Source organism: Pagrus pagrus (assembly GCF_965226575.1).
Source record: "Pagrus pagrus genome assembly, chromosome: 15".
In the NCBI taxonomy this organism is placed as follows: Eukaryota; Metazoa; Chordata; class Actinopteri; order Spariformes; family Sparidae; genus Pagrus; species Pagrus pagrus.
Window position 1 is genome coordinate 22,227,552 of NC_140199.1, and position 10,540 is coordinate 22,238,091.

At 38.7% G+C, this 10,540-nt stretch overlaps 1 protein-coding gene across 2 annotated transcripts in view; it reads right to left on the reverse strand.

Annotated features, from left to right (window-relative positions):
• Window positions 1-10,473, reverse strand: part of mcph1 (microcephalin 1) — a 32,112-nt gene extending 21,639 nt beyond the window's left edge. For both annotated transcript variants that reach the window (XM_084375836.1, XM_084375835.1), the window contains exons 1-13: window positions 10,389-10,473; window positions 9,326-9,387; window positions 9,146-9,237; window positions 8,921-9,039; window positions 8,725-8,806; window positions 7,796-7,907; window positions 7,583-7,714; window positions 7,401-7,481; window positions 5,108-6,265; window positions 3,817-3,932; window positions 750-787; window positions 458-620; window positions 296-373 (exon numbers count right to left, since the gene is read on the reverse strand). In XM_084375836.1, the coding sequence (XP_084231962.1) occupies window positions 296-373; window positions 458-620; window positions 750-787; window positions 3,817-3,932; window positions 5,108-6,265; window positions 7,401-7,481; window positions 7,583-7,714; window positions 7,796-7,907; window positions 8,725-8,806; window positions 8,921-9,039; window positions 9,146-9,237; window positions 9,326-9,359 (2,205 nt within the window). In that variant the 5' untranslated portion in view covers window positions 9,360-9,387; window positions 10,389-10,473. The remainder of the gene's footprint in view (window positions 1-295; window positions 374-457; window positions 621-749; window positions 788-3,816; window positions 3,933-5,107; window positions 6,266-7,400; window positions 7,482-7,582; window positions 7,715-7,795; window positions 7,908-8,724; window positions 8,807-8,920; window positions 9,040-9,145; window positions 9,238-9,325; window positions 9,388-10,388) is intronic.
• Window positions 10,474-10,540: the final 67 nt, after the last annotated feature.

Consider the following 10,540-nt stretch of genomic DNA (forward strand, 5'->3'; position numbering starts at 1 on the left):
TAACAAATATATGTATCCATATATTAGATTGACAAGTTTCTTTATTTCTTTTGTCACATTCAGAAAGGCATATATAGGCAAAGGCCCGAACTACCTAACTTACTATTCATGATTTTAATTTGTTTCAATATGAATCAGTGCCAATAAAACCTCTCCTCCAAATGACAGAGCCATTAAAATCAATATATCTGATTCTTTGAGCAATTGAAAAATACAATTTACACTGAAGTGTAATATTGGTAGAACCTGTTGTGGACATTTTTACTAGTAAAACTAAACTGGTGCTGGTACTCACCTGCGCTGCGGGAAATTGGTCTGAAAGTTCATATGGTTCCTCTGGAATCCACTGCCTTTGCTCTAAACACCAGAGAATCTACAAGGGACAAATAAAAAAATAATAATTTTAATAAACATTACATCGTCAATGACGGCTTTGCAACATATACAAACTACATACCCATTCAAAAGAGAGGATCCAGCAGCCTCGAGCTATGCCCAACAGAATATTGAGAGTCCGTCGGTGACCCCCAGACACCACATGAGTTGTGCTTTCACAAACTCGGTCAGCGATTGAAAAACCACCCAGTGATTTCACCACCTCACCCACTATATGCTGCTTCCTACAAGAGGCGAACAGAAACACGAATTATTAAGCAAAAAAAAAAAAAGTTTAACCACCAACACATTAAAGTGTTGAAAGAAATTAATATCTGGTGACATTTATCTTAAGAAATGTTTGAGGTACTTACTCAGTGGGCATGCTTGTCATGACCAGTGTTCTCATAGCCTGAAACAAAGACAAACACACTTAACCAACTTCTTCTTTACTTAAATGATCATGTATTGTTTTACTTATATTGCATATCTGCTAGCTAAAAAAAAATCCCAAATTTCTGTTGATATTAAAAAATTGTTGGAAACATTTAGGATAATAAATGTACAAAACCCAACGATTTACATAAAAACGATCTAGTCGTTTTTATGTATTTTAATGCAGACATGTTATATATGTTTAACTAGAAGATAATATCCACACATTTGGCGGACACATATTAGTAGAGCAGCTACAGAGCACAGATTTTGCTTTATTTGTTACTTGTTTGTAGGAGCAAAAATCACAGAAAACAGGAAACCTGTGAACTCTTAAAGTAGCCGGGATAAAACAGAATATCAGAAAATGCAAAAATTCAATCCATGGCTTGTTTATTTTGATACTGCATTTAACAGGTAAAAGGATCATTATTCACCAGACAGACAGACGGTGCACTTTCAATAACCCTTCCGGATATATAGCTGCATGGAGACCAGAGAGGAAATCAAAAACCAAGGCCACGAGTAGTGAAAAACACAATTTAGAGCCACTGAAACGGAACTGTAAATTTGTAACCTGACGACTGTGGTCCCCCCAGCCTAGTACTTTGACCCCAATACAGCAAGCCATCATCAGCACAAACACCTGAGACCAAACAGGACCACCGAGTCCTTTCCTGTCACACTCTGATATCTGGTCACCCAGCTGGAAGTCAGGGGTTAAGGCCTGTTGAACAAAGCGGTGCCAAAACAGTCCACCAACCCGGCTAACACCGGTCAAACATCACATTATCCCTGATAAGCAAGTTGTGAAGTGACGTAGTTGGTTAACATCCCCCCATCACTGCTACTCCTCGCCTGCTCTGAGAGAAGTTTTCTTCAAAGGGAACTGTTTTGATATTCCAGTTTGTTAATGATCCACAACAGGGTTACCTCCTGCCAGCGCTACATGACTGCCAAGAGGGGAACAGAAAAATCAGCTTTTTTCAAACTAAGTCAAACAACTCAAAACATGGGCAGCTATTCTGAAGGTTCCTCAAAAGGGGACTTTGGCTTATCTTATACAGTGGACATGTTCTGGCAGCAGCACAAGAAAACAGGCGCTGAAGAATGAGCAGCACATAATGAGCCTCTGACAAAGAGTTGGTGTGAACTGCAGCACGGCCTCTGAGCACAAGTGGCCCCAGCACAAATGAAGGAAATTCTTCACTGTGTGGCTACGTCCTTTTGTCCTTGGTAGCTGCTACGCTGCACTGAAAATAACACTATTCACAAAATCAAAGGGAGATGAGGATCCTGAACCTCTGCAAACGTTACAAATAGTAGTTAAGAGAATGAAACTGCCAGATACCCACAACTGAAGAGCTGACTGTGTGATACAGCACAGACCTTCTGTGTCGTCAAATATTGGAAACTCTGTACCAAGTTATACAAAAGAGTGCGACAGCTTTACTGATTTTAAATTCAAAACGAAATCATAGCTAAAATTAACCCAATCATGTACCCATCACACAAACAAAAACACATGAAATGTCTAAATCTTGAAATCTGGTTGTTGTGGTTGCGTATGTTGACAGGGAATTGTCTTGTAACTGTGTTTTCATACGACATTGTTTGGACCAAAGTTCATCAGATTTCAGTAGTGGGCAGAGTAGATAAATTTGTCATTTTTGGAGCCCTTTTATGCATTTATTATAGAGCTGACAGTAGAGAGAATACTAGAAATGAGGAGAGTGATGGGGAACGAGCAACAAAGAGCTGAAATAGGGAGACATTGGGGGATACTGAGGTTCTTGGTTGGCCCACAAGGATGATTTTTTAAAGAGAACTGTATCTTTTAAAGGGTAACTGACAGCAAAGAGTGGCTCATTTGAAGCAAGATCGATTATATGGTGTGTCCCAGACCACTAGGCCATCAACACCAACCAACCCCTCTACATTTATTATTCAGCATTTTTAAGCTTTTAAGCTGCTAAAAATGAACAAAATGAGCCTAAATAATTCTGTCACTGTTTGTATTTTAACAGTCTCAATGGAAACTGCACTGGATTCATTCAAAGTCAAGCAAAATTAAATTTATGATCGTTTACCATCTGCACTTTCAAAGATCAGTGAGCCATGCAGGTATGACGTACACCGGATGACTGTGTTTATCTTATGTTTGGACAGTCATGTATTATTCTGGTCTTTACAGAACTGAGAGCAACTACAATATCTCTGTGATCAGGCTACAATAAAGTCAAACCATAACAGATCCCCAGGGGACATGACGTCATATTTGGCTTGTTGCAGCTTCAGCTTGTTGAGGTTACCAGCGTAACGAAAACAGAGCCCAGGTGCATTTCACAAGCAAGGAAGTTGTACGCTACCATCACAGAGGCAAAAACACAGGAAGTCCCCCGGACCAGACACAAGCTCTCGCCTAGATGCGTCAAACGCCTACAGCTATGGAAGTGTGTGACCTTACGGAGGAAATACTTTAAAAGGAATTACAGACACACGACTCATGTTCAGTTCACTTCCTAAACCACCTATATTACAGAAAACCATGAACGTCACAAGTTTTTGTCATATTCTGCAGCTGCAAAAGTTTTTGAAGAAACATACATTGTAAAGAACAAGAAGAAGTGATGACAATGTTATGATTTTTCTGTTTTTCTGTTATGAAGTAAGATAAACAATGTGCTTTGAAAAACATTTCACACAAATTAGGATAAAGCATCATCAGATTATGACTCATCTCGAAATACTACACGCAGTTTTGCAGGTATCAAAGCGAAACACTAAGAATATAAATTAGCAAACAGGATCATTTTCAATTTAAACTGAGCAATCATGTTTCCCACTCATTACATCACGTTTTTGACTCCCTTTAAATTTGCCACAACACTAAAAGAAAATGCACCATCAACATGTATTTTTCAGTGCAAAAGTCATATCATATTAACTGACATTACACTACAGAATTGACAAAATTACATCAAACAAACATTGTAAGTCTGTTACCTTTGTTTTGTTGATCATTTTCTGAAGACTCAAGCTGACTTGCTCGTTGGGATTTTCTCCACCGTCAGAGGGGATCTCTGTGAAACCAGCTGCCACCGTACATTCATTTCCTCTACCTACATTTGAAAACAAGAAAAACAATTGAAACAGTGCAGGGGGCTGTCAATCAAGCAATTATAAAGTAGGCAACGTGTGTGTGTTTGTGTGCATGCAAGTGGTTGTGCATTCATATTTATTCATCTCTGCCCTGTTTCATTTACATCTAGCTGAAAACTGGATCATGAAATTGTAAATTACCAACAATTTTAAACCAGTTATCACCTCACTATTACAAGACAGAGTTGGATAACAGGCTATTCACTTCAACAAATTAGATTCAAATAAAATATTATTTAAAAATAATTACGTATAGATGTAGTCATATATTGTTAAATAAACTATTACATTTACTTAGCTTCAAATATGTCAGAGAATAGAATCAATAAACTTGGTAAATGTTTTTAGCTCAAATGAACGGTACAATCCGTTATCTGAATGTCATGAAATCCGCCTCATTACCACCAAAATTCAAAACATTGCTACTAACATTAAAGTTAGATTCATTAAATTATAATCAAATGAACATATTAATTACAGATTGTCTTCTATAACTCTGTCCACTTTCACATCTTCTTATCCTGTTCAGGGTCTTGGGGGTCAGCAGGCCTCAGCATGCATTGAGCAAGATGTATGGTACACCCCTGGACAGGTTGCCAGTCACATACTGACAAACAAATGCACAGCTACAGGCAAACAGAGCTTCTAATTCAACTAACTTAAATGTCTTTGTATTGTGGTAGAAAACCAGAAACCAGAGGAAACACATTGATACAATTTAACCTTCACATGCTGCACATGTGTATGTGTAGCTCATATTCGTGATCTAAATTAAGATTTAGGCCTTTAAAAGCCAAACAGACACACATAATATTACAAAAGTAAACATTTAAAAAGGCCTCATTGACTAATGTTGAAATAATTTCTTTATTTTTCTTGTTAAAATGTGACATCCAAATATTGAAATTCACTGTTAGAAAACTAGCTGGAGGGAATTAATCCACAAATTCCCTGAAACACTTATTATGTTCCAAACCACACACATAATCCAGGGATAACACACATACACACACAGACCTCTACCATTGTGAGAGTTCAAACACCATTAGTAAGATTTTGTTTTGTTCAGTTCATAATGATGAAGACAAATAAAGAAAAAAAAAGTGTTGGGTCCATTATATGCTTTGCTACTCACTTTCCAAGGTATGAGAACGGACACTGACATCAGAGTTTTTCTGTAGCTCCGGTACCGTGTTATCCGTTAACATTGCTGATTGTACTGATGTAGACACTCTCCTCTTTTTTACTGCATCACTTGTTGTACCTGTGCTTGTAAAGGGCAAGGTGCTTTGTCTTCGCCTTTTAGTTACAAGTCTTACATTAGCACTTGAGCTATCAAGAGATTCTTTAACATCCTGTTGTGGATGACTTTGAGGCTCACTGCCTGCATCAGACTGCTGATCAGGACTTTTGCCTGTCTGAGTTTCCTCCAGTTTCCTCTTCTTTTTACTGTTAGTTTCAGATCCAATGCTTTCACTTCTTCTCTGTTTTCTCTCCTTTTGGACAGAGCCCAACTCAAAAGGAACCTGAATGTCTCTCTGTACTGGAAGATTTGGCAAAGGAGCTCTGTTTGATTTCCGTTGACAGTTAGCTGGGGAGAAATAGTCTTCAAACACATCATCATCTCCGGTGGAACCTGAAGCAACAGTTTTAGAGTCACTCGATAGAGTGAAAGATCGTACCAAGGTAGAAAGTGACAGTCTGGCTTGTTTGGGTGTTTTCCGTTCCATTTTCTGTGATGGAGCAGAAGCTACTTTTGACAGTTCAACTGCAGCAACAGCTAACTTTGCTGGCGACGAGCAGCAGCTAGAAGAGTTCACAGTGTCAGGGACAACATTAGTCTTAGTCTCTGTGAAGGATTTAGCAGCTTTATTTTTTCCAGTTCCCTTTTCAGATTTGTTGGGCGATAGGCTTGATGATTTTATCTGTGATAGCCTTTTTTCCTTTTTGAAGTTCTTGCTGCCATCAGATCTCCTATCCTGACAAGGAATTTCTAATAAATCTACAGCTTTTTGTTTCTCTGGCTTTTTTCTCACTGAAGTCCTTCTCAACTTTTTTTGTCTATTCCCTTTTTCATCCTCTTTGTCAGAGAAGTCCGGACAAATCAGTGGACTTTTAATCTGTTTTGGCACATCACGGCAGGGTGACAGCCAGGGCTTCTCAGTGGCTCTCTTGTGGCGTTGTTCAAAATGGCCGTGGTCAGTAACAACACGGTGTATTCTCCCTTCTTCCTTATCAGGCGAGTATGCTGGTTCAGCAGCAGAAGCACTGGAATCATCATCTGACTGGTCATCTATATCAAGGAAAACAATTTAATTAGTTTTATGCATCTTATAGACTAAACAACTTTCTGTAAATTATTTTGTTTGTCAGCGTTTTTAGCTGATTTGCAATGGCTCTAAACAACTCCCACTATAGGAGTGGGCGATCCGACGATTTTAAAACATGATCAATCTTGAAGGCATCCACAATCTAATCTTCAAACTAATCACCTCACATTACCGAGAGTTAACCAGAGGGTGATGAAAAGAGCTGCTTATATAGCAAGGCCAAGCACAGGGAACCTTGATGCCGTCATACACTTGGATGGCTTCTCCTACCACTGCAATGCTATTGACACCCAGCTATTCTTGCCATTCTCTCCATCTGAGTCTCAGGTAGAGCCACACATTGCTGCTGACATCTTGAGAGTGGGTGTCAAGCCACCACTTAAAGCTCAACAAGAATGAACCGGAGCTTGTGTTCCTCTTGGAGAAAGGGTTCCCTCACCATTGACAAAGTCGGAGAGTGAGGGAACTTGGAAACATTGCAACTATAGCCCTGAATTAAATAACTAGAACTACTGAACATGCTAAGAGTTATATGTTTAAAAAGGGGATACACTCCTAATCACAGCTGACAAGCAGCTCTTGCTTGGTTTTAATGCATTTGTTTTAAGACGCTTAGGACAAAAGCATCTGCCAGATGAATGTAATGTCATGTACTATTTTTCCTAGGAGCCGTCAGAGCAAATTAAGGCAAAACATGAGTAATTACTGCACATTCAGTAGACTCCAGTGGGGTGCAAATGTTGCTCTTTTTCTGCTGGACACAGGAGTACAGACACCAAACAACATACATATTAGAGAAAAACAAAGTCAAACAAATAAAGGACACAGTTCACTTTGGCTTTTTGCCTACTATGTATAACGCTAGGATTTTTTTTATCTCTAATTAGCAGTGTTTTTAATTTTTTTTTTTTACCGTTTTCAAAAATACAGCTCCTTTTGAGTTTGAGCAAAAACAAGTAAACAGGTTGATGCCAAAGCTTTAAGTAAAAATACAATTGCCATCTTGGATTTCAACACGTGGGTTCATCTGGCTTCTTCTTGTTGCATCACCTGCCAGCTTTTGCTCAATAACAAGAAGATCACACCATAATTTCTTACACATTAATTTCAGGACAGTTGGTGTGCTCCCAAGGGAAGGTTTCAGCCCGGTGGGGGAGCAGGATTCAACCATTTGTGAAGCTAAAAGACAATGACATGTTTGTGAGTTTTTGGTGATTCAAAAGTGTGAAATATTTTGAAGACCTTTTCAGTTCATCAGCTTGTGAATCTGCTGCACATACCTGTGGGTGAGAGGTTTTTCCGTTTCTCTTTCATGTCTTTCAAACGCTGTGCCATGTAATCTGATCTTTTCAACCCCGGGCTATAGACTATTCCATTCTCCTCATCAATAATGATGGGCGACACGTCTGTAACTGTGGATAACAATAATTGTGAAATCAAGAGCTGTATCCATTGGCTTGTAGAAGTTTCTAAAAGGTGCAATAATCTCTTACCTAGAGGTTGCTTTGGCACCAAGTTTTTCATCATCTTGTCTAATTTTTTCTTCATGCGTCTGTCATTTTCGGGTGTCCTCTCTGGAGAATCTTTTGGTTGCATGCAACGATGCTATGTGAATCAAATGCAAAAAATATGTTGAATAGGAAGTAAATAAATGCAATTTAAGCATTTTCAGGGTCAAAATCACTTCAATTACAGCCCAGTTTGCTTAGAAAAGCTGAACAATGGACAAACTGCAACATGATGCCAGAAAAATCTGAATAAGTGCCCTGAATCATTCAATATTATAGACTTCATTAGGGCCAATTTTTAGACACATAACAAGTAGAACGAGAATGGGCCAACTATAGGATTTCTTTTAAAACACAAGCGGCTCCAAGAGGTTATTATTGGTTGAGAGGAGCAACCAAAAACAGATTATATTCACAAGCTCTTTGTGTACATATTTGTTCCCATAAATAAACATTTTTAATGACTCATCGATAATACTAGTTTCTTCTTTTCTTTGTGTGTGTGTGTGGGGGGGGATTTTTGCACAGGTTAGTTCTGGGATTCATGTGGATTTTTCTCTGTGGGTCAGTATGACTAGAACAGAATAGAGGTATACATTAGCTCTTGTATCAAAACTTCTGGTTTTACAGCCCCGTGATGTTTAAGTTGAAATCACAAGCTCATACATTCAATTCTCACATACTGTAACAATCTTTAAGGTCCGTTTTTGGAATTTAAGATGTGTATACATTTAAAACAGGACGACTTGACACCTCATTTACAGATTCTGATCATGTTTAGAACAGACCGAGGGCTGTGACCCAAAATCAGCACAACATATGGCTTGAAAAACAGGAGCCCAAAACTGATTTACAATGACAATTTAAACTGCGACACCAACTTAAACATTTCATGCAAATCTGACTGGACTCACTTTTTTGTTCTTCATTACTGGGTTGGTTTCATCTATGGCTGGATACAAAACTTCATCCACACGCATGCCATCATCATAACATCTGGACACCCCACAACAACAACATTATGTCAATTTTATAACAATGTAATCAGAATATGATAGAACTGTTGAAGTTAAAAAAAAAAAAGAGCACAACTCGCAGCGTTTTTCTCACCTGCCTACCCAGAGAACAGAGACAAGCTTCACGTCACTTTTCTTGGCTTTCCTCCATGTTGCCGGATGACCATTGCTGAAGATAACATGTGTGACTTGTTTATTGAATGTTTTTGATACCTGGAAAAGAAAAGGCATTTAGATTTTGTATACACACAGACAGTCTGTAAATACAGTAATTGGTGTACAATATCGTGAAATGTATTTATGTGTACTGTGGTCTCACCTGAGCTCCCATTTCCTGCAGCTGCTGAACAAATGGCTTTGAATAGTTTGCTGTTTTGTCTGATGACCACACATCAACATAGGCAACAACATCTGTGGACACATTGAAAAGAGGTCATAAACCATAAGTCTGAAAGTTTAGCATTTATTAACTGCAGTATAACTAGGTGATGTACAATACCTTTAAGGACTGAAGTGTTGTTAGTTGTGCTCATCACTGGCCTCTTTAGCTTCAAGATTCACCTACAAATCCAACAAAGATGCTTTCTCACATGGCATGGAAGGACAGCTTTCACAATCCACAGGATTTGTTCTCACTGTGACAGCTTTTTGATAGCGCAAGATATGATACCACTTGCTTGTCAATCACAACAAACAACACATGACAGTAAATTAGTGACAAGATTAGGGCTGCAACTCAGAGCTATTTTTCAATTGAAAAGATGGTGAGTGAATTGACTGAATAATCATTTAATCTGCCCAAAGCGATATCCTAATACTACTGACATTGTGTGATTATCAGGCATAAATAATAAAACTAATATTTTGCTACGACTCTCATAGTATGAATAGATAAGACTGAGATAAACAAGCAGCTCGACAACTCTGAGAAGCTGTGCCAACCAATCATTTACAGGGATTTCACAATTCCTTTCAAAATAAGTGAAGACACAGGCCTCTGATCCAAAGCTGTGCAGCTACATGTTTCAGCCTGTAATGACACAGAACTGGAAACTGACTAGCTTCTGAAAATCTGACGTTGTTTTTTTCCTCTGTAGGGTCCATACGATGTGTCTACCACCCTCTAACTGCAATTTCAAAACACATTACTCCGTTATTGTCTAGTGTTAACGTTAGCCAGCTAACTGAACCCTCATAGCTCCGTCAATCGTGAAATGAGTAATGTTATCGCACATATGGTTACCATAACGTTGTACGTAGTTTTAGTGACTGTGTAACATACAATATAAAACAACAGAGACGTCAACTTTCATCAACCAATACATATCAACAAGCTAATTACGCTAATGTTGACGCAATTTCACCGTTAGTTACGCTACGATCGCTACTTTATTAGCGAGCTAACTGACCTGGGGGTCCTTAGCATTGTGCTGGTGCGGCTAACTTGGGTAAATACTTCCGTAATATGCTGACACTGGCATTTACACATTTTTTGGCTGTTGGCAGTGGAAGAGCATGAATGCAAATAGAAACGAGTAATTTAGCAATTGTCTTGCACTTACTTTATGCGGGTGTGAGGTGTAAATTGCGCAGTTTCCAACAATACTTAACTACAGTGTTCATAGGTTCGCGCGTGCAGTTTGTGATGCAATGCATTCTGGGACAATCGCCCATCATTGGCTGATAGATCACAAGCGTCACCTCCAACCCAGAA